We start from the raw sequence: 23,785 nt of genomic DNA on the forward strand, positions 1-23,785 counted from the left end.
TGCAGGGCATCTACAAACCGGCGGGGCCGGCGGAGGGGCGGCCGGTCTGCCCCGAGTGCTACACCAACCGCTCCTTCGTGTTCGACGATGGCAGCGCTCACAGGTACCGGGGTGGGGTGGGATGGGGGGGACTCCTGGGGGCTCTGCCTGTGCCGCCGTCGTGGGGGAGCCCTCCGTGCAGCCGGGGGAGCCCTTTCCCTTCCCGGGTGGGACGGGCAGGACCCCCGACCCTCTTGCCCACAGTGCTCCCCGTGCCCCGAGCTTGGAGCAAAGTTTCGGCGGCGCTTCCAGGCCTGGCTGGGGGTCCCTGCGAACGCCCCTCCGGCCACAGCACCTCGGGGATGGAGCAGTCGGGGGCTGCCTGGGTGCGAGGAAGGGGTGCTTGGAGACCCCCGAGCAGTTCCCAGTCACATCTTTCTTTGGGAGAGGGTGGATGCTGCCCTTCCGTCGAGCCGTGCTCCAGGGCGTGTGGGTCGGGCAGGGTTTGGCTGAGCCCTGAAGCCACGCCAAAGTCAAGGGATGAAAATACACCCAGGCAAAACCTTACATTTCCATAGCTGCATCACAGCCTCTGCTCCGGCTTTGGGCTGGTTTTGTGCCAGAGTTACAGTGTCCAGTCTGAGGGAGGGGCTGCGGTGTGGAGGGGAAGAGCTGCTCGAGGGCATCGCAGGGACTCTGCTCCTCTTGTGCCCGGCAACAGCAGCTGCTTCTCACATGGGAACGAGTGCTCATTGCTGAAGTATCCCAGCTTTTCCTCATAAATCCTTTATATTATCATCATTCTGATTAAATTTTCTAGTGCGGTCCTTATGACTGTCACACTCCTCAAATGTCAGCTCAAATGAGCAAGTGAAGTGTGTGTATATCAATTCATGCTTGGCAGATAAGGACCTTGGCTGGATTTGTTCCCTGGGCTGCTCAGCTGGGGTTTTCTACATTGGCATCTGCTCGCTGTGATTTAGGGTAACAGTCTTTTATTCCTAAAACCCTAGATGGAAAAAGAAGGAGTAGTGTGTTTGGCAAGCTCTTTTAACTCTCAGTACATTACCACTGACTGGGTAATTAGTGAAATCCTTGAATATTGGTTTTTGGGATTAAGTCCCTCGTGATTGCCCCTGCTGTCCTCTTTACCAGAGGCACAATGCCCAGTGTGTCCAAGGACTGCAGTGCCTCAGGACCCCCTGACTCCTGAGCACCCCGTTTGGTTGCCTTGAGCACGCCAGGGTGGCTGCAGAGCACAGTGCCTTCCCCAAAGCTGCCTCATTTTGCAGCTGTGCTCGCTGTGTTTGCAGAAATGACACCCTGGAGGAGGTTGTGGAGCGTGTCTGCGTGTGGGGGAAGATCAGGGATCAGGCTGGAGACGACAGCTCGTGGAGGGTTCCCGCTCCAGCGTTACAGAGTGATGATGAATTGCTCCTCATTACACTCAGCCCTGCCCAGAGTCATTTATCCTCATCTAAAGCCCAGCAAAATCCTTGTTCAAAGGTCCTCCTGCCTGTCTCTTTCAATCTGAATAGAAGAGCTTTGTTTCATAATTATGATTATACAGCTAGATGTGTTTCTAACCCCCTCGGGCTCCGGGGAGGTTGAAATGCCATTGCTTTCCACGGCTCGTCTTGCCTGCCCTTGTGTCTGGCCCTTTGCTGCCCTTCTGGAGATATTAAACAAGCTGATTGGAGCCCTCAGGGCTCAGCATTTCCCCAGCTCCAGCTCGGAGCAGCCTGGTCTCTAATGTACTTTTTCAGAGCTGTTCAGCTGAAGAAGAAGCAGAAAATGATTGTAAACAGGCCAAAGAGAAAGGGCAGGAGCAGGCAGAGAAATAATCACTGTTTCCCCCATTAGATGATCTCAGGGGACCCCTGGCTAATCTGCTGCTTGGCTTCCTCTTCTGCAGCCTGGACAGGGGGGTTGCACATCAGTGTCATCACCCACATGTAACAACCTGCTGTTGCTCAGCCTCTGCCTGGTTGCCCACAGGTTTCACCTGGAAGGGGCCGTGTCTGGTGTGGGGTTTGTGTCTGACAGGTGCCCAGTCCCCAGGGCAGATCAGGGCTCAGGAGTCCTTGTGTTGTCTCCTTGTCTTGTCTCCTCTCCGTGCTCCCAGGCACAGCTGTGGGGGTGATGGCAGACAAGCAGACCTGTCACCAGAGGTGTGGGTGAAGGATGTGAAAAGCAGACTTATCTCCGAGCAGCAAAGACGTGGAACATGGTCACTGAACCTTCTGCTGGATGTTCAGGGGACTTCAGCTGGGCTGAAATAAATGGAAACCTTGGTTATCCCCTCACTTAGCAAATATAGAGGTGTCTGAAAAGCTGTTAAAGAGAAATCCTGTGTTTTTGGTTGCTTGAGTGTGGAGGTGTGTGTGTTAAACATCCGTGAGCTTCCTCCTGGCCCTCTTTACAAGGGGACAACAGTCCTGAAAGTCCCTTCCAGGTGGAAAGCAAGGGGTTAACTGTAAAAGCACTTGAAAGTTTATTTGGAGAGCAAATACACATTTCTGGCACCCAGAGGGTACAAATAGCCTAATTTTTACTTTCCTACCTCATGGGAAATCTGGGTAAATGTTTGTACGAGGAGCCAGGCTGTCACTTAGGAGAACATAGGATTTCCTTTGCCTTGCCCATGTAAGGGCACTCTGGGCACCAGCCGTGATGGATGAGCGGCCAGATGGAAGGACTCACACAAAAATATCCCACACGAGTCCGGGGGGCTGGCAGGAGAGGCAGGGCCGGGCCGGAGGAGCCTTGACTTTTCCATCCGCTGCTTCCTGCTGCCATGGCTCGCTCGGGAAGGGAAAGAGGGGAGAGGGCAGCACCCGCGGTGCTACCCGGAGCAGCTGCTTAGGAGGATCACGGGCTGGAATCACACGTATGTGGCTTTTGTCGTGTCTGTTCTGAACGTTTCTTAAAGCTCTGCCTGGGCTGCACCGCTCGGCTCAGGCTCCGTGGTGCTGTTTGTGCTGGGAGCAAACAGCTGTGCCGAGGGTCTGGGTACTGAGTGGTGGGATTGGGAGCTGGATGTGGAGGGGAGGTGGATCCCAGCTCCTCCAGGGCAAGCTCCCGAGAAGCTGAGGTTGGGGACTGGAGAGCAGCAGCCCCACACCAGGGGTGTGTGTGAAGGATGTGAAAACCAGAACATATCCGAGCAGCAAAGGTGTAGGACACGTTCACTGAACCTTCAGCTGGGCTGAAATAAATGGAAGCCTCGGTTATCACCTCCCTCAGCAGATCTAGAGGTGTCTGAAAAGCTGTTAGAGAGAAATTCCATCTTCTCAGTTGCCTGAGTGTGGAGATGGGTGTGTAAACATCTGTGAGCAACATCTGTAAACAACCCAGGAGCACTGCTGGCCTGGAAGCTCGGGATGTGCCTTTGGAATGCCAGCTGGGTTTGGCAGGGCCTTGGTTTGACAGGGGCTGTGCTATGGTGGGTCTGTCCTCAGTCCCACCTGGCTGGGCAACCAGAAAAGGTCTTTTGGCCCTAAAAATCAACAGCAAGATTTGGAGCAGTGGCAGCAAGGTTAAAAATGCCCACAGGCACCTTCTGCTGCTCTGGCCAAAGCCTTTGCCTGACTCCAAAGGCAGAAGGAAAGGAAAAAGCATTGGTTAAGTGGGATTCTTGCTCAGTGTGAGCACTGATCCAGGCCTGGAATGGCTCTCCCATGGCTTCTCCTGCTAATCTTTAGATGTATCCAAGGAACTGTCTCAGTTTAGCACAGGGATGGTTCCTGCAGTGACAGCCTGTTGTTGTCTCTCAAGTTTTCCATTTTCTGGAAATGAGTGGAAAGATGCTTCTTTGGCAGAGCTTGCACTGAACCAGACTGTGTAGCTAATTAATAACCAGTTCCTCCAGGCAGGATTACTGGCTTGGACATTTATCAGCTTCCAAAAAGTCAGCCTCGTGGATTGCAACAACTGTTGCTTTGGCTGCCCATGGGGATCCTGGCCTTGGTGTTCCGGGAGAAATTGCAGTAGGGAGCCATAAAAACTACAGGGCCAAACCCCCCGTGTTTTCAGAGTGTTTATGTAGCAGAGAAAAGAAGGAGTTCTGCTCTTGTTTGCCTCAGATGGTTAGGAAGGGGAAGCGTGTGGCTCTGGAGTGCTTCAGGAGAGCACCTGCCAGCACACCTGGGTCAGTGGGAGGAGTTTTGGGACCCCCAAAACCGAGTTTAACGAAGGACCTCCCGATGTGCTGAGTGTCCTCCTTAGCAACTGCCCTTGGGTTCTGGCACGGCCGGGTCACCCTTCGCTGGGGAACAGCAAAATAGGTCATTGCCTGTGCTCAGGGCTCTTTCTGCTCTGCAAAAATATTTACAGCATCTATTTGAATCCTCCCAATTCCAGCGACCTCTCCCTGACCCCCACGCCTGGTTCCCAAGTGCTGCACAGTGATTTGTTTTGGAGCCTGTTAAGGTTTCTCTTGCATCCCTGCCAGGCTGGGCTGGAGTGTGGGACATCTCATTCATTCCTTCTCATGAATAAAAACAGGCCAGGAGCCATGTCTGAGCTCAGGTGCCTCTGTCCTGGTGTCCTTCCAAAGTGGCTGGTGACAGAAACTGCAAGAGGAAAGGTTTGGATCAGGTATTGGGAAGGAATTCTTGGCTGTGAGGGTGGGGAGACCCTGGCACAGGTTGCCCAGAGAAGCTGTGGCTGCCCCATCCCTGGGAGTGTTCAAGGCTGGGTTGGACAGGACTTGGAGCAACCTGGGCTAGTGGAAGGTCCTTCCCAGGGCTGTACTGCTGCAACCTGTTGGGATCCTGGGCTGGAGGTTGTACCCAGTGGCTGTGCTTTGACCACCTGGATGGATGTCCTGGGGTTCACCTGCTCCCTCTTGAACCTGTTGGTACTTTCTACCTCCATAGGAGGCTGTGACTTCTTTGATGCAGCTGCTCTGTGGCAAAACATGCTGCTTTCCCTTTGAGCCTGCTGCCCTGTGATCTCCCCGGGCTCCTGCAGCTCCTGTGATGTGTCTGCTCCCTGGTCCTCTGCTCTGATTTTATCTGCCTTTCATCACATCCCTTTCCAGGCTAAAGACTCCTCCTGATCTGTTGGGCCTCTTATTGTACAAACCACTTTATAACCTGTAGTTATCCCTGGTGCCTTTTTCTGTGCTCTGTCATCTCTGAAGAGGGGAGCCAGGAGTGTGTGTGACTCCGTGGTGGGTTATCAGGAGTATAAAAACTTCCCCAAACATTCTGGGCTCTGCCCACCCCTGCAGCTGTTGGCTTTGGGGCATTATCTGTGAATTTGGCTCTTTTCTGAGTGCTCATTTGCAGACCTCCTGGTGCCTGTGCAGGAGGCACATTTCCCCCTCTTCTGTTGGATTAGTTTGGCATTTACTGATGCTAATTTTCGTCTGACATTTTACCATTGGGTCGCTCAGTGCCACGAGATCCTCCTGCAACTGTTGACAGTCTGGTTTCAGTTGGACCACCCTGGATAATTTGCACTCATCTCCATCCCTTCTGAAGCCATGAGAGCCTTGTGGGACCCCACAGATGTTTGCTTCAGTGTTCTCCTTCTGTTTGGCTCCTGTCTCCTGCTCCAGGAGACATCTCCCCTCACATCCTGGCCTGGCAGGTGCGTTGACAAACCTCCCTCTCGGGGTTTATTTCTGGTACACTTTGTATTTTAGAACAGTGTGAAAAGACTCTTCCTCCTCCCACGTCCCTCTATTATTTTCTGCTTTCAGTAGCAGGGACTGTTCTGCAGGGGTCTGCAATGGGGAGAAGTTTCTTCTCCATGCTTCATCCCTCTCTGCTTGGAGCAGCCTGGGGCTGTGGCAGGGAGGATTTTCCCAGCAGTTTATTAGCAAGGTTTGGCGCTTTCTTGATCTTGAAGCCTTTTTTTTTTTTTTCACGTGAACCTGGAAGCTCCTGGGCACTGACAAATGTGGTACAGGATATAACAGCTTGGGATGAGGGGCAGGATTGTGTCCTGTGGGATATCACAATCACTCCTGAGAATGAGGATTCGGGAGAGTAACAAACTCTGCCTTGAGAGCATCTCCTTGCTCATCCTGAGAGCTGGGAGCAGATGGTTTTGCCCTGCTTGCAACTGCTCCCCTGCCAACATGAGGGTTTTGGCTGGTTCCTGAGGTGGAGAGGGGGACACTGGTCCCAGGTAAGCTCCCTGTGGAAGGGGAAGTGCCAGGAAAAGCCAGATTGACCAACAACAAAAGGGCAGAGGGCTTTTAAGCCTCATTTTAGGAGAGATGAGGTTTTCTGTCTCGAGGGCTGCTGTGACCTGCACGAGGGTGGACTGGCTGTGATGGAGCCTTAGGATTTGTGGAGACTAAACAAAATCCTCATGAGAGAATTATAACTTGGCTTCCTGGTGCTGCTCACAATCCCAGCTGCTGGAACAGGGACCCGTGGCACAGCTGAGGAGGAGGCTGGGCAGTACCTCGTGTCTGTCAGTGAGACTGGCTGTGGTGTCTGTAGGAATTGTGTTGCCCTCCTTAAGTAGGTGATGGTTGAGAGTTGGCTGTTGGCTCCAGGAGCGGAACTGGAGGCTGTGACAGGGGAATTGCTCTCTTTTTATTTTAATAATCTGTTTAGGTTCAAGATTTTTCACGGTTGGTTGGCATGAATCACGAGCCTGGTGTTATCCCTGTGTGCAGCAGCACCCTGTCATTAAAGGCTGGGTGGTTTCCCTGAAGAGTCTGGAGTGCAGAGCCTCTGAAACCCCCGTGGGACTGGCGGGGCCTCGTGCTGAGGGATCGTTTCTCCAGCAGTGTCAGTCCTGCTTGCTTCATTCCTTGGGCCCTGGGCTTGATTCTGCTTTTAGATGAACTTGAACATGCTCCCAGCCCACCTCACCAACTGTGACAGGCAAAAATGGGCGATGTCCTTGCTGGGAAAGGACTGGATGCTCCAGGAAATCTGCTCCTCCCTCAGCACAGACCTCCTACAACCAAGATACAGCCTCAGTTGTAATCCGTAAATAGCCTGGAGGTGGCCGAGTCAGGAGTTTCCCGGCAGGGTTGGTGACCTTGGCTGAGCAGCACGAGTGTGTTTTGGGTTTGTCCCTTCTTCTGAGGCTGTTCAGGGATGAGATGGTGGGAGTGGGACCCTTGGGGACCTTTGCCCAGGGACATTGGGATGGGGAGCAGAGCTGTGGCCTTAGGGAAGCAGGAGTTGGTGTATTGTGCTGTAAGTGATCATCTGAGCTAATTTGCATTCTATTTGCATATTTACACGGCAGAATAAACCGGTTGCAGGTCACAGAATCACAGAATGGTTTGGGTTTTAAGGGACCTTAAAGATCATCCAGTTCCAACCCCCTGCCACGAGCAGGGACACCTTCCATAGACCTGATTGCTCAGGTTGCTTCCACCAGACCTTCCACTGCTCCGGGCTGCTTTTTCTTTTGGTACCACTTAGGATTGCCAAGAAAAGATGAGGAGGCCCCAGCCCAGGCTTGAGGAGTGGGAAGTGATCCCCTCACCTGCCAGGAGCCAAGGGTGTGTAGGATGTGCTTTCTCTCCTCATTTCTTCCAGTGTTATTTGGGCTCTGCAGTCACCAGGGACATCAGCATGGCTTGTCTGCCTTTGCTTCTGCTGGGACCCTCCCAGCACTGCCAGGCCTTCCAGACAGGATGCTTTGGAGGAAGGGTATGCCTGTGGCTCACTCCTCCTGGATCCCTTCCCCTTGACAGGGCACTGATGGAAAACTGGGGGGAGCCGAGCTGCCTCTACCACTTGTGTGCTCCCTGTGCTGCTGTGGGATGAAAGAAGAGTGAAAAGGCTTCTCAGTGGGGCTCTGCCTTCCCTGAGCTTTACCTTGGCACACAAAGCATTCATGTGCATCAGGCCAGAAGAGAACGGGGAGACGTGGGGTTGAATTGCTAATATGGGGTTGTCTAATAAGAAAAACAGCTCTGGACCTGGAAGGTACAATTTCTACTTTTATCTTCTGGAAAATAGCATTTGCCAGCAGGGGAAAGGCTTGTGGAGCTTTGCACTGACTCACTCTTCCTGTTCATTTTCCACGTGAAACACACAAAATGCTAATTTTTCTGCGAGGCCTGGGGTGTTAAATTGCCTGTGCTGGTTGAAAGCGAAGCGATGGGTGGATTTGTCACAGGGCTTGGCAGTCCTGGAGAAGTTTTGGGCAACAGCAGCTCCTGACATGGACAAGTCCAACTGTGGACATACAGATTTGGTTGCAGGAGTTTAATCTGGGAGACTGAGCCCTTCATGTATTGTGTGTGTGTATATATTTATATATGTGTGTATGTGTATATATGTGTATATATATATATATGTTTTGCAGCTGTTGTACCCACAAAAGGTGACTTAGGCCAAAGCTGCTCAGAGTAGCTGGAGATAATGACTTGGATGTTATGATGGGCCTGTTCACATCTCTTTGAATAAAACAGTGTTTAATCCATGGCCATTGTACAAGTAACCCCAGCTCTATGAACAGGGCCAGTGAGTCACTGGGTGACCTCTGGGAAGGGAGAGGGGACAGTGGGATGAGAGTCTGGGGCTCTTCCTCCATCAAGCTGAGCCATAACCAATGATGATGTTGGCTGGTGCTCACAGGGAGGTGAGTGAGGAACATGCACAGCTGAGGTGCTGGCAGGGAAAACAGCTCCAACCCTGAAATGAGCACCCCAACTCTTCCATGGGGGTGTCCCTGCGGGGAAATCCTGCCCTGGCAGCTGCTGAGTTGGTGTCCAGGGAAGGGCAGGGTGTGTGTGGTGGGACCTGCCCTGCATGTGTGCCTGCCCACACGTGTGCAGATCCCCTGCTCCCCTTCCCTGCATGCTCTGTGCCCTCTCCTCTGGCTGTGCCGTGGTGCTGTGCCAGCTCCTGCCCCTCCTTGCCAAGGGAGCAGTGCCAGCGCCTGCTGCAGTCCTGTGTCCCTGTCAGGGGGGGCTTTGCTGCCTCCCAGCCCTGCTCTGCAGACCAGCCCTGTGCCCCCCCACACACTGGAGCCATTAGGAGACCCCATGGGGATGTCACTCAGAGGGGAAGAATAACCCCCAAAATCGAAAAGAGAGGGGAGAACAACTGTAACCTGGTAACCATAAGAGCTGTGGGAGGAGAAACAAACACAAGATGATTGTATATATTTAAATAACTGTAGAAAAAGAAAGGGCAGAATTTCCTGTGTGGCTTGGTTCCCTGGAGAGGCTCTGAGAGCCTGGTGGCAGCTGAGCTTGCCAGGGATGGATCGGGATGCAGGACCAGACTCTGGTGGAAATGTGTGGCAGGGAGGAGGGGACATGGCATGGTCCTTGGTGTCCTGGGGCAGCCTGGCTCCAAGAACCCTCTGGAGAAGTATTCCATCCCTTGAGTGCAATCTAGGCACCATCACCCTACAATGGGCTGGGGGCTCCTGCCCCACCAGTGCCTGTTTGTTGCCCAAAAGGCTCTGTTCTCCTCTGACAACGGATTGTGTCGTGTGTCGCTGCCGACAGCGAGAGGAAGGTCATTCCCTGTGTCTGACTCTTGTTCCACCCTTGTTTCAGCCAGGGCTTGTCCTTTCCATCCCATGAGAGGGGACAGGAGCCCCAGCAGCAGCTGGCTGTGGTGTTGTGTTGTGTGCTGGGTACTGAAGCTCGAGGAAAAGTGGCTTTGCCTGGGGGTGGGGATGTTGATATTGGACATGAGGTACTTGCTTTCCTGGCTGCACATCCAGACTCCCTGGCCATCCTCCTGGGGAAAGGATGGACTTAGAACAGATGGCTGCCAGCAGGACCTTGTGCCTCTGGCTTTTTACAGCTTGGAGTTGGAGAGGAGGGGTTTGGATTGTAAGTTATGCAAGAACTTGCCCCAGAAGTAGGTTCAGCTGTTCTGTTTGCACACCCCAACCCTTAGAAGGGGGAAAGGAAGAGCATTTCTGGGAGGGCCTTCAGTGAGGGGTGTCACTGAGAGCTTTGGAGCTCCCAGTGGTGCCTGGCAGGTGTGGGCAGTTACCTCATGCAGGTACCAGAACATCTGAGTTTGGGATCTGTGATGACCCCGGGCAGTTTGTGATTGGTGTGTGGTGGGAAGCAGGAGGATGCTCTGCGGCTTTTGTGACGTGCAAGAAAGAAGAAGAGGAACTTGGGTTTTGTCTTTCCTCTTCTTTGACATGTGCAGTCAAAAATAATAACAAAAATCCTGAAGTGCATTACAACAAACTCCCAGCCTGGGGACTTTCCTCTGAGGCAAAGCTTCCTCTTGGGTGCTGGGAACCCAAACAGCCTCTGGCAGAGCTCTGGCTCAGCACAGGCAGGGGGGTGGGTTGTCACTGGTCTCATGGTGGCATTTCCAGCCTCAGGGGATGGTGCTGTCAGCACTGAGCCTTCCCTGTGTGTCCCGGGGGGAATGAGCAAGGGAAGAACGTGGTTGTGAGCAGCCCACGCACACGAGAGCTGACTGAAGGAACCCGAGGCTGGAGCATCTCCAGGGCCCTGGGGGGCAGCTGTGTTTGCCAAACTGGGGTGGTGACTGGTCTGCCTGCACTTTAATGGGAGGGGAGATCCACAGGGAGCTCTGGTGGGATCCCAGTTCCCGTGTTCCCAGTGGGGTGTCCCCTCCCTGCCTGCTGGGGAGTTGGCCAAGCTGGGGAAGAGACGGTGTCGTAGCGAGAGAGTGGAAGAGTGTTGAGGTTCCCATATGCTGAGCACAGCATGCTTTTTTGGTGGTACGGGGTTCTGGAGGAAGGAAAGGGAAGGGATGATAAAAATAAAGCTGCAGTTCTGTATTTAGCTGTAAACGACTTCAGGATTATTTTTTTTTTTCAGTAGTATTTGAAGACTGTGCAATAAATGAGCTTGTTCATGAATTTTTTATTTTGTACCACCACAGCTTTGAAGAAGTAGCCAGGTTGCTGTGGTGTTTCTGTAGCTCAGGATCCCTGTGTTTGGGTGGTTGTAAATCCCCTGTGCTGATGTCAGGAGACCTGTGTGAGGTGCAGGAGCACTTTTTCTAAGACTCTGCTGTGCAACATATCTCAAAGTCACTGTGTAAGTGATAAAGACATCTTAACAAATAAGTGAATGCAGCATTTGTCTTAGTGAAGCTTCATCCAGAATGAACAAATGTTCCAAAATTTTAAAATTCTGAATGATTTTGTATGCAAGAATAAATGAAAATACATTAAAAGTGTAGCTGCTGCTGCCAATGGGAGAAGAAACTCAGATGCAAATAGCAAAGATTGTGTTACCAGAGATACTGGTATAATTGGATTTTACTACAGTTTCTAAATGCTAATAAAGGACAGTGGTAAATATTTGCTTTGTTTCATGAATCTGACACAGGATCTGAGGCCGGGAGAGATGAGTTCATTGATCTGGAAAAGAATCATGTGGAGTTCAAAAGAAAAAACCACACCCAAACCCCAAAAGAGGAGTGTTTGATATCCAAGGGGATGGCTGGGTAGAGCTGTGGGCATCCATAGCTCCCTGTGGGTCCAAGATAACATGGACCTGCCTGCCTGGCCCCACAGTGGGAGCTGTGGAGTGTCAGACAGGGTGGTTGCTCTGTGTAAAGGTGCCCTTTCCACATGGCAGTCAGTGTGTCCATGGCTGTGCAGGAAAGGAAACAATCTGCTCCTTTAAACAGGCACTTCATAATCAGTGGAGATCACTGGGTGTGACAGTCTCCTTCAAACACAGTTGTAATTGCCCACATTTGGAGTCAGGCACCTGACTCCCCACTTTAAAGTCTGATTTTAATAAGAGAGAGGATGATTTTTAAAATTTACTTTTTCTCCCCCTGAAATTCTAGTTTTAGGATGCTGTCCTGGCCTCATGGCAATAAGAAACATCAGCTGGGCTAGAATTTCTTGGAGGTGGCCTAGAAACAGTGTGCTTTTGGCCTAATTTATCATAGTTAAACTCTTAAGAGGAAGGACTTCATTGTGGCTTCTTTTTGTGTGTGCTTAATGTTAGATCCTCCTTTGCAATGTGAGCTGGAGACGGTCAGCTAACTTTGGTGTTTATATCAGTTAATCCAGAGGGAGTGCTTGAGCTGACAGGGGTTTGCCTTGATTTATCTCAAACACCAGGTTTTGGATCAATGAATACCATAGAATAACCTCCCTGATGCCCCAGGCCCTGCACAGATGCATCACTCAGCGCAGAGCCTTGGCTGCACGCTGCATATGGCAGCTAAAAGGAACTGGAAAGCTCTGGGGGTACGGAATTAAGTGGCAAATAACATCAGTGAGAATCGTCTGAAGCGCTGAGAGCGAGCTGAGTTGTCTTCTGGGGCTGTGTTCAGCAGAAATTTTGCATACTGATTGCTCTTCCGGAAACCCGGGAACAACAGCTGAGCAGGGCTTTGGAATCTGGTCAGCTGGGAGCTGAGTTGCAGGGGTTTGAGTTGTTAGAGGTAGAAGAAGATCTGAGGAGCCTCAGATCCCATCCCTGCAGCCCAGCAGCAAACCCCTCCACGCCTGCTCAGTTCAGCATTCAGCTGGCAGGAGCTCTTTCGCCTTGTGTGGTGCGTGCTGGAGGTAAAGCTGTGGGAAGGTGCTTGGAATGGGTTGGAGAGGCTTTGGGTGAGATCCTTGGAAGCAGAACAGGCAGGAGCTGGAGCCTTGCAAGCTCTTTGCTCCCTCACACCCCGAAGTTACACGTGATGGACAAAGAATCAGCTCACTGCAGAGGCACCACCTCTCCTCTTCCAGGCTCTCCCTGACCTCCCCACTTTCCACAAAGGGTCTGTGAATTTGGTGTTCCTGTCTTGGCATGGATGAATTTCACTGGTGAGGCCAGGACAGAAAGGATCAGGAGCTGTGATCCTGCCTTGTGTGACTGTGCACTGGCTTTACAGCATTGAGTGGCTTTTTTGCCTTGGGGTTCTGTGAAGGGAAGTTTCAGCCTAACCCCAATCTGCTGTAATTAGTAGCTCAAACTGACATGGGCAGAACTATTGTACCCATGTTTTGGTTGGTAGAGGGGGTTTGAGAAAGGAGACCAAAGCAAGCCTTTAACCCTCTGAAAGGGCAGTTTGAGAGCTGGTTGAGGTCCATCTCCTTTGTGTGTGCCAGGCAGAGCTGTCTTTGAGCCACCACCTTGGGTCTCTCCTGGGCCCTGCGCTCCCCCATCCCTGGAGCAGAGACATGGGCAGCCGAGGGATGGGTGACAGATCCTCCTGGCCACGGCACTTGGCAGCTGGACAGACAACTGAGTCATCAGTGTTCGTGGTTTCTCATTTAATCCTGGGGTTGTTGGGATGATTTAAGTGCCAGCAGTCCAGGGAGGAGGTTGTGCTTCTGCTTCCAGCAGGGCTGTGGAGCCATCGCCTTGTCTGCCTCCCATCCCTACTTTTCGTCGCGGGGAGAGGCTGGGGGGTGGATCCGGGCTCGGCTGGCAGCTGTAGATTATCTTGCGAGCAGTTTTATTTCCTCCCGGCGATTGGGCTTTTCCATTGGCTCCTCTTGCTCTCCGTCGCTCGCCTGCTGAGCAGCAAATGTCCTGTGCCCGGCGCTGCCCTGCGGGGCGCTCCGCGGGACCGCGCTCCGCGCCCTGCCCACCCCGCCGGCCCCCGGCCTGAGCCCCGACCCCCCAATGCCCCCGGGGGGAGCGCTCTGCAGGGGGGGCACGGCCGCCTGCCCCGCAATGTAATCGCGGCCGGCGGTGCGGGGCGCGGTGCGTGCGGGGTGCGGGAGGCGCGGGGCCGGCCCCGGGGGAGGTGCCGGGGCGGGCGGCGGGGGCGGGCAGGGCAGGGCAGGGCTCCCCCCTCGCCCCCCACCTACCGCTACCCCCTTGTCTCCCGCAGGCTCTCGTCGCCCGGCGGCTGCGGCGGCGGGGACGGCGGCGGGAGCCGCAAGAGCGGGGTCATTCTGGACATCGCCGCCCTGAAGATGACGGAGCTGGAGTCCGAGGTGCTGCCCCTGCCGCCCCGGTACCGCTTCCGAGATCTGCTGCTGGGGGACCAGTCCTTCCAGAGCGACGACAGGTTCGGGGCGCAGCGCGGGGACAGCGAGGGAGGGAGACACGGCCCGGGGACAGGCACTGTCCGGGGATGGGGACACGCACCCGGGGTGGGGACGCACGCCCGGGGTGGGGACACACACCCAGGATGGGGACGCACGCCCAGGATGGGGACACACGCCCAGGATGGGGACACACGCCCGGGGATGGGGACACACGCCCGGGATGGGGACACACGCCCGGGATGGGGACACACGCCTGGGATGGGGACACACGCCTGGGATGGGGACACACGCCTGGGACCCCTGCGCGCTCCGGGGCGGGGGATCCGGAGCTCTCCGCGGTGCTGCTGCCGCGGGCGCAGCCGGACCCCGCCCGGCGCGGAGCTCTCCGCGGTGCTGAGCGCGGGGCCGGGGCGGCCGCGCTGCGGGAGGGGGGCTTTGGGGTTGCGGGGGGCACCCGGAGCCTGCGGGCGTTGGGAGATGTTCGCAGGAACCATTGGCATGCCCGGAAGAAGGGCACCGGGATGTGAAGGGGATGGAGGGCAGGGATGCCTTGGACAGCAGGCAGCGGGAACATCTGGGTGCTCCAGGAGGGTGGGATGTGCTGGAGCTGCTGGGCAGTGGGAGTTGTGGGTGTACTGGGCCAGCAGACGCTGAGCTGTGTGGGTATTCTGGGCAGGGAGTCCCATCAGGGGTTGGCAAGGAGGAAAAGGGACCAGTTTCTGGGAGATGTACGGGGTGGAGCTGGTGAGGGGCTGGTGGAACTCTGCCATGTGCAGAGTTTGGGCTGAGCACATCCATTTGTTTAGGAGGTGAGGCTCCCCCAGGCTGTCTTTGGAGCAGGGTGTGCTGATGGGAGCAGAGAAATTATAAAGAGCTGCTGGGGTTGTGGTACAACTCTGTCTTTCTTGGGCTGACCAGAGAAATGGTCTTAATGTGTTGAGCACCAAACCTGCTCTTCCTGCCTGGCCGGCAGGGATTTATGAGCAGGTTGAGTGAACGATGGAAGGAATGCCATGAGTGGCAAGTGCATTCCATGGGCAGAGCAGTTAAATGAAGAGGAATGAGAACCTTCCCTTCAAATCTGTTCATATCATGAGTACCCAGGAGCTGCAGTGCTAATGGGGAGTCAGTGAGGTTGTTATCTTTTCCCACCAATTAACTGTGTGATGCAAACAGTGAGAGATGAAATTCTTGTTGAAAAAACCCCTTCAGTTCCTGGTGAGTTAGCCTTTGGCTAACTGTGTGTTTGGTACCTGCACCAAGGCTTCTGTGAGTCTGTGTTAAAAGGCAAATTCATTTTTTTTATATGTACCAGTGTCATGTTCCCCCCCCCCCCCCAAAAAAAAGTGAATTTGGCTTTGGAAAAAGAACGTGGGATTTACAAATGTTCTGTCTAAGTGTTCCTAACTTTTATAGCTGCGGTAAAAAATTGGTCTGTCTCGAGAATGAGTCTGTGATCCTGAAGGTTTTAAAGCCCAGATTTTCTTAACAGGCACTTAAACATTAATATAGTTTTATGGTATAAAGTGAGAAGTTGGTATGAAATTCCTGCTGCAGAAAATGTCTGGATTTCAGAGCAGTTATGCTACGGCTCATTTGGCTCTTTGAAGATTTAATAGTTTTCATTTAAGTATTTGAAAGCATCTGTAATACAGAAGCTGGGAATTGCAGATTATGTTCTTTCTGTGTTTCACTGGTTATACCCCTTAACCTTCATTTTCATCTCGATTTGGGTGTTTCTGATTCAGAGTCTCTCTTTAATTTTAATGTGGAGCCACTCTGGATTATTTTTAAAGACATTAGCCTTGTTTCTCAAGAATTCATTACCCTTATTTCTTAAGATGTCTCTGTTTCAGTGGCTTTATGTGCTGCTTTCTTTAGTTGTTTGATTTCCCCTTTGCTTAGAAAATATTGATAATTTCACAGTGTGTTTGGGAATGCAAATCTGTGAGACCCCATTTGCTGTTCACTGGAGCCCTCTTGACTTCCCTGGGAGTTGAGATGAGCTGTAGGGTTTGGGAAATGTTGCTGTTAGGCCTAAGTTTTGGTCCCAAGTCATTAATAACACCAGGATCTTACGGATGAACCAAGCTCACTGGAGTAATTATGACTAGTAAATTAGTCTGTTCCAAACCAACTGGATCAGGAGCTGATTTAGGTCATGAGAAAGAGAGAGAAAAACAGAAAGAAAGAGAAAAGCAGAAGAAAAAAGAAAAGCAGAAAGACTTTTTGGCTTTGCTGTGCTTATAAATGATAAGCAGCTCAGAGATGTGCTTTGAAGTGCTTTGTTACAGGGATGTGCTGGGGGAAATTCCCCCATGGAAACACTGTGGGGAACTAGGAATGGTCAAATAGAGCTCATTGGACTCACAGATGCAACACTGAGGGAAAACACCCTTAGCATTAAATATCTCATTTATTTATAAAAGCAATGCCTAAAACATCAGTGTCTCCAATATCTGCTTTTGAAAACTTCCCTGGAATGATAAAAGTGAGGAGGTTTCTGGGGTCAGCAGAGGACTAAAAGGTTGGGAGGGCCGTAGGTTTTGCTGCTTCTGGAGCATTAAAAATGCTCTGTTAGAGATGAATTAGTGCATCCTCATCACAGAGGATGCTGAGACCAACACTGGGCTGAGCTGAGGGAATGAGGTAATGCTGGAGCTTGAGGAGATGAGAGCTTGTTGGAACAAGCAGATAATTAGAGAGCTGTGGTATGGCAGGAGGAGGGAGCATGTCCAGATAACCTCTGGAACTGAAAGAACTGATCAGTGAATGAAAGGTGGAATAGGTAAAACAGGCTGCTCCTCATTTACCTCTGCTTTTAGAATGTGAAAGGTGAAACCAGTCAGTCTAACTAGGCAGGGCTTGCTCTTTGGCAGATGGGCTGAGTGACAGGAGCATTAAAATAACACTTGGAATGGGGTGTGGAGGATGCAGTAAATTGGCCAGGAAGCAAATAGGAAACGACCGACTGGAAGAGGAATGTGGGAGGTGAATGGATTTGTGGAACAGAGAGAGAAAAACCTAATGACAAGCAATTCTAGAGTTGTCAAGTGGAAGTGCTCCTTCCAGGATCATCTGACTCATTTTTGGAACTCACCACCACGGGGCATGTGGAGGGCTTTGGGCTTGGCTGGATTTGGCATTTCTGCAAGGCAGGTCTTTAGGTTATAGAAACAGGATTAACTGTCATTTCAGCTTGGAATTTTCAGAGGATACAAATTGCTGTTCAGGGCATGAATCTGACTGATAGGGCCTGGGAGGTAATTTCTCCTCTGGGGAAGGAAGGCTCTGTTTGGGAACATTGCAGTTCCTTGGTTGTCTGGCATTAATCCTGTCCAGTTCAGAAGTTTCTTTCCCTTTTGGAAGGTTCTGCCAGTGTCAATACTGGGAGAAAAAGGGATTTGTTCTGCTCTCTTATGGCAGTATTGCATTTCCTATCTCACTGATGTTTTGTTGACTTGAGAGCAATTCAGAGCCACTGGACCAGAACAGTACAGGCAAGTTTAAGATGTTGAGTAACATCTTAAACAAAAAGAGGGTGAAGAACCCGGGGCACAAGTGCTGCTGGTGCCTGGCTGCCCTTACACATGCCTGGCACAGGACTCCTCTGGGCATGGGAATCCTCTGTGCAGTGGAGGCTGTGCAGGAGTGAGGCCAAGGGGGCTGGAGGAAGGGAGAGGGAACTGAGCTCACATCCCAAGGGTGCTGTGAGTCTGGGCTCCGTGAGGAAGGCAGGCTCCTGTTCTGAAGTGATACTGGAATTGCTGATTAAAGGCAGCTGAGAAAGCACATCTGCTGAATTGATAAATATTGTCTTATACCACAAGCTGTGGCATCCCTTTGATCTCTGCTGTCCTGACTACGGCAGTTTTTGATCGCCTGCATTCTCTTTTCTTGGACAGTGCTGACAGCTGGGTTGGGGCACGTTTAAAAAAAAGCCCATAAATAAAATTAAACTGTATCTCAGAAAAGTGTCATTAGGAACTTATTTGTTGCCTAATTTAAATAGCCTGAACACTTTCCAGAAAATCATTGTCAGAAGCCGCAGTCCTATTTACAGTACTGAGAAGTAATGGATGTCACTTTGATTAAGTGCATTTTTCTGAGGCTAATTATCAGGAAAAAATCATTTTGATGGATGAGGATGTTTGTGAAAGCTACTTGTGCAGAAGAATTCAGCAACATCTCTATAAAAATTTTAACATCTTCTGTTTCAAATCAAAGATTTTTTTGGATGTTACATAACAAAGAAAAGAGACTTTTAACAACTGGGACGAATTCTTTTAAGTTTCTTCTTCGGAGTTATATAGAGTCTGAAGGCTCTTTGTTTGTGAACTGACATCTGGTCTTTGTCTCTTTAATTGTCACCAAGTGGTGGCTCTAAATCATAGGTCAGACTGTGCTTGGTGTGAGCAAACTGAAGTGCTGCAATCTCAGGCTTTAGGATCTTACCCTGGCAGGTTTCCTGATAACATTCCCCAAGTGATTTCCTCATCAAATGCATCGTTACATTAATGGAGCTGGGCAGTTTTGTGTTCCAGAGTCAGGTTCCTTCAATGTGCCTGTGGCTGAATCCCCACTTCATTGACATTTGATTTAATGGGCAATTTTCCTCATTTTATTTGGAAGATGCAGATGCTAATTTGAAAACTCCAGGTCGTATCCAGAAGTTAGAGGCATTTATTTCTGTGAAGGTGAGGTAATGGCCAATATTTTAAGTTACTGCAGTGACTGTTCAGGCTGTAACATCTGTGCTAGTGAAGGTTTGTACCTGGAATTAGGAGATCCAACTCTGATACATGTGTGCCACAAAACTCCTCTGGGGAAGACTCTTCATCCCCCAGCAGTTTGATCCCTTGCTTGTGAAGCAGGATGAAGGTATTTATGCTAACATCCATTCCCTAAATAAGAGTGTTTAAACCCATCTCTCAGCAGCCCTGGGTGCAGAATCTCTCGAGGGGTGACTCAGTTGTGATGCCTGAGCCCAGCTCCAGACCAAGCAATAAATAACCCTGGGGAAGGTGGTGGGACCCCAAAGTTGGGAGTGTCGGTGGCCGCTGGAATTGAATTGCTTCTCCTCTGCCTTTGCCACCTGGCAAAGCAGAACCAGAGCAGTTATTAATTGGATTAGGCTGTTTTCCTGAGTCAGCTCTTTGTCAGAAAGTTTCTGTCTGACAATAGAAGCAGGAGTTTCCTCCTGAGGGCCCTGGGCAGGACCCTGGTCCTGCCTGGAATGATCTTTGTTCCATGTGTGCTCCTGGGCTAGGGCGAGTCGGGCAGGTGACATGTACAGGTGTAACTCTTTCCAAAGTACATTCTGGCAGCTCTGCTGTGCCAGCCAAGGCTGTGGACAAGACCAAATTCAGTCCCTAATTTAAGTTATTGGAGAAGCTGCTGGCAAGGAGTGCCAGAGATTGTGGGGGTCAGGCTGGACACACTGTGCTCCTCCAACAAGGCTTCCTCCTGCTCCTGGAATGGAAGACCAGGAGCATCCCAGGCCCCCAGTCATCCCCATGGCTCTTCTGAAGCACAGTGCTGTAGGATCAGACTAGCAGAGCTTAGAGCAGTGCAGGGAAAAGCTCCTGGGGCAGGGTGTTGATGTTCTTAAATCTGCTGCTGGTCCCATTCGCCCCCTTCCATGGAAGGGTGACCATGAAACCTGAGCTCCAGAGCCCTGGGTCCTCTGCAGAGAGGGTTTCTCCAGCAGCTCCTCACCTTTAACACAGTGAATATCACCATGTGTTGCCACTGGATTCCTCAGCCCAGCTCCAGATGGGATACACTGGGATGAAGATGTTGGAGGCCTGAGGCAGCTTTATAAAACTGATTTGGGTTTTCTCATGTCTGTAGATTTTTTTTTTAATGACAGATAACATTCTTAATTGAGATTTGCTTTTCTAGCTGTTCTTAAAGGCTGCAGGGATGGTTCCTGACGTGGTGCCTTAATTGCAGTGCTGTTTGGAGTTTTGGAAATGGATGTTTCCTTGTGGGTGCTGTTGGTGTGCTGGTGAATATCCATCTTGAGGCAGGTACCTCTGGACATCAGCAGGAATATTAGGAAAATTATGAAAGTAATAGAGCAAAGAAGAAATGCAGTTCTCTTATAATTATATCTGTTATTTTATTTTAAAAAATGGTCGTTACTCTTTTCAGGGATATTGTTTTTACTGTCAGGAAGGGGCCCTTGTAGCAATAAAAGTAAGTGCACATAGCAGGATGGTGGAATGAGCAGAGGTGTCCCTGGAGTGCTGCAGAATGTACAGCTGTGCCCTGATGAAAAGGAAGAACAACATTGATTTTCAGTTATTTAGTGCAATTTAACACTATGGGCTCAGATTTCCATCCTTCCCTGGGGTGTTTTTTTCCCATTTATTTACATTCCCTTTGGTTTCTTTTCAATTTATTGGGAGAATGGGCTTGAAAGAGAAAACAGCATTTCATGTTATCAGAGAATACCTGTCTGAGTGAAGGGGGGAGCACGAGCAAGGGGGGCAGAGGGTCGTGTCCCTGCAGCTCCAGCAGAGACTTGCAGGGGTTGAGGATCTGTTTTTTTGGTTTCTCATGTGTGGAAGGGCAAAGGGAAAGGGAAGGGCACAGGGAGGAGTGGCATCCCTCACAACCCAGCGCTGAACACTGGTGGGCACATTCCCAGGGGAGCTCCTGGGTGTTGGCATTGGCTTTACTCAAGGAAAACTGAACACATTGACAAAATGAATTGTTTTATTCCCCTCCACCAGTTGGGCAGGACACACCAAAAGTCCTCATTGAAAAGAGTCCTGTGAAGGGAGTGCAGAGGGTCATGGAAAATGTTGGACTCTTGGTTCCTGCCAAGGTTAACTGGGACAGATCTCCTTCCACGTGTTCTTGGTGTGAGGCTGAGGCCGGGTGGGGACATTGCTGGTTGCTCCAGCTGTGCATGACCCTGGTGCTCCTTTCTGCCTGGGGCTCCTTGGAGCTCCTGTGCTGCTTAAACCTGCTGGGAAAGAGCAGGGAACAGGACTCAGGAGAGCCAGGGGGAGAAGCTTTGGTTGCAGTGTAAGATCTTGGCAGAGATCTGCAGGGACGTGGGTCGCTTCAGCACCAGGGGAGTGTCGTGAGTGTGAGTCTGTGTCCACAGATCTGCTGAAGCAGTGGTGGTGTTTGTCATCCCAGCAAACCCCTGTACCTGCAGGAACCCACGGGGGTGTTGTGTTGCCTCGGGTGAGGGTGAAAGGTCAGGCTGACACCAACGCTGTCACCGCTGCTGTGGTGACAGCACGAGGAACGACTTGGCAGCTGTGGCTGTAATTGCAGAGAACGCATTAAATTTTCCTGCCATGTTTTCCCACTGCTTTATCTCTTCACAGTTGCATCTTTGTTCCCAAGGGGAATAATTTACCGCTCTTCTGAAGGTGGTGCTCGTTGCTTTTCCTCTGCACAACCTGTTCAGTGACTGACTGTGTGTAGGGAGTGTCAGAGCTCAGGCATCCCCCGCTCGCAGCCTCAGGGGAGTCGGGGGCTCGGCCCCTCCTGCACCAAACCCTGTCCTAATGCCAGCCCTGCTCTGGTGTGAGCTGCTCTCTCACAGGCCCCTGTGTGGTTGTGGCCAAAGAGATCACAAGCAGAGCTTAAATATCTTGGTTAATAAGTTCCCCCCATACATTCCCCTGTAAGGCATCTCAGAGACTCCTTTAGTGCTAGACTGTGCAACAGAGGGGTTCAGAGAGGAATAAAAGGCTGAAACTTGGATCAAAACATCAGTGTTTCTGAGAAGTTCCACTAAAAGAGAGGGCTGATACTCTGGTGTCTATTTTCAGTGCTGATTATCAAGACAGATGTGAACACCTTGCCTGTGAAGCCCTGCAGCAAGTGCAGATTTTCCTGCCATGCTGCATTTGCCTCTGCTCCACTGGCACTTGCCTGGATCTGTAGCAAAGATGTAGGTATTAATTTGCAAATAAAATACCTCACGTTATTCCTGACTGACAGCTCAGAGAGTGGGTCATACGGGCTCTGTGCAAAGCTTCTGCCAGCTGCCAACAGGGCTGTGCTGCCTGGGAAGGGTTGGCAGTGCAAGGGGAAGCAGCACCAGCCTCCCAGTCCCCAAATCTGAAGATTTCTTCTATTATCACCCTATTGGCAATAAACAAAAAAATTATCCTCCATTCTTTCTTATCTTTCAGCTGGTTCAGAGTTCAGATTCCATTGTTATATCATACTCTGTATAAAATAATAGCATTGAATTTCATCTGCTCCCTGACCTTATTTCCTCTCTTTGTGTGAAGCATTTTGTTACCATTTTAGCAAATTTATGGCTGTTTTACTGCAGGGAGATGATCAAAGTCCAATCTCCTGGAGAAGGCAGGTCCCTGTGGTGACAGTCTCTGCTCTCTGTTCTGTCCCCACAACATCATTGTGGGTGTCTTAAGATCTCCCCTGCATAGCCAGAGGGCTGGAAGGAGGTTTTCAGGGTTGCAGGTCCCCTGATAGGCTTCAGCATGGCCCCTTTAATTATTCTGGGTTATAAATAATTGATAATGAAGAAGTTTGTGGTGATAAAGTCGGAATGCAGGGCCTAAGTCTTGGTGGGACAGAGAGGTTGTGGATGTTAGCACGTTCCTAGCAGGTTGGAGTTAAAGGAAAGGCGTGTTTTCTAAACCTCTCAAACTCAGAAAACTTGTCCCTTCAAGCAGGAGACCTGGAGCAGTGAGTGAATCACTGCTTGCAAGCATTTTAAAGAGTAGTTTTCTGTTCCAGGACTAATCAGCCATGTGGTGCAGGGACAGGAGTGCTCTGCAAGGGCCATCCATGGCTTTCTGGAAGAACTCCAGGAGCTTTGAGTTGGCTTTGCCTCTCTGGACTTGCACCGGGGCCACAGTTGCTTGGTCTTGCTTCTGCTTTCCTCTAGACAGACCATCTGGTTCTCTTCTGCTCATCCTTCTTCAAGAGACAGCCTGGAGCTGTTTGCTGACAGTCACACAGGACGTGGCAGTGGTGTTTTGTGAGTGGAAGGTGGAAAGCAAAGTTTAAGACAGACCCAGCATGTCGGGATTGTGACATCTCCAAAGCAGTGGCTCCGTGGGCAGTTCCCATGTGCTGGGTGCATTCCCTCTATTTCAGGGATGAAAGTCTCTGCTGTCAGATGGATTGGCTGTGTGTGAGGTGTGTTTTCCCTTTGTTTTTTCTGTAATTTTTCCCCATGGAATAGGTAATGGAGAGGGTACCTCTTGCTCGTGCTCTCCCTGATCCAGTGCCATTGTTGTTTTCCCTGCCTGGCTCTCTGCAGCAGTTGTGTGGGTGTGCAGAAATGTGTACCACGATGTACAAGTAGCCACGGCCACAGCCTTCAGGTTCAGAGCCGGGCCAGGGCGTGGGCGCAGCCGGAGGGAAGGAAGGAAGGAGGAATTGTGCAGGAGGACAACTGCCCACGCTGTCAGCTTGTGAGGTCAACTGGGTAATGTAAAGAGTGACACAGCAGTGAATTCACTGGCTGAGGTGAGTGATTGGCTCAAGGGCAAAGACTGACGTGTGGTGAGAGGGGGAACACAGAGCGAGGTGTCCCCCGGTGAAGCCGAGAGGTTCATTCACCTCTTCCCTTTGTGCTGTTGCTGTTTTGTTGAACTCAAGTCTTGCCTGATGCGAGCTAAGAAATAGTGAGGGTTGGTTTTGTACCTGGCTGTGTTTGTGCTCAGAAATAACCTGGTTTTGCTCAGTGTGCAACTGCTGCTTGTAAAGCTGGGCACTGGTGAGGTGCTGGCTGCCCCATGGTGCCCTGTCACCTTGTCACCATGTCACCGTACCAATGTGTGCAGTGTTATGCTCCAGTGGGCTCCAGCTGCAGCTCCCCTGGCTCCCTGGCGCTGATACTGCTGGCAGCTGTGCTTTGAGAAGCAAGGCTAAGCCCTTGACCCTTCCCTGGGGA

General features: G+C 51.2%; 1 protein-coding gene across 7 annotated transcripts in view; it reads left to right on the forward strand.

The window, feature by feature from the left end:
* The first annotated feature begins 18 nt into the window (after window positions 1-18).
* The window catches only part of KCNT1 (potassium sodium-activated channel subfamily T member 1), a 78,460-nt gene continuing 54,693 nt past the window's right edge, over window positions 19-23,785 (forward strand). For 5 of the 7 annotated variants that reach the window (XM_027650370.1, XM_027650376.1, XM_027650372.1 and 2 more), the window contains exons 1-2: window positions 13,071-13,139; window positions 13,722-13,901. In XM_027650370.1, coding sequence (XP_027506171.1) covers window positions 13,078-13,139; window positions 13,722-13,901 — 242 coding nt within the window. In that variant the 5' untranslated portion in view covers window positions 13,071-13,077. Of the gene's footprint in view, window positions 104-13,070; window positions 13,140-13,301; window positions 13,564-13,721; window positions 13,902-23,785 lie in introns of those variants that run through there. The other 2 variants (XM_027650379.1, XM_027650373.1) reach the window with 2 other exon arrangements.

The sequence above is a fragment of the Corapipo altera genome, unplaced genomic scaffold, assembly GCF_003945725.1.
Source record: "Corapipo altera isolate COAL_440 unplaced genomic scaffold, ASM394572v1 268, whole genome shotgun sequence".
NCBI lineage: Eukaryota > Metazoa > Chordata > Aves > Passeriformes > Pipridae > Corapipo > Corapipo altera.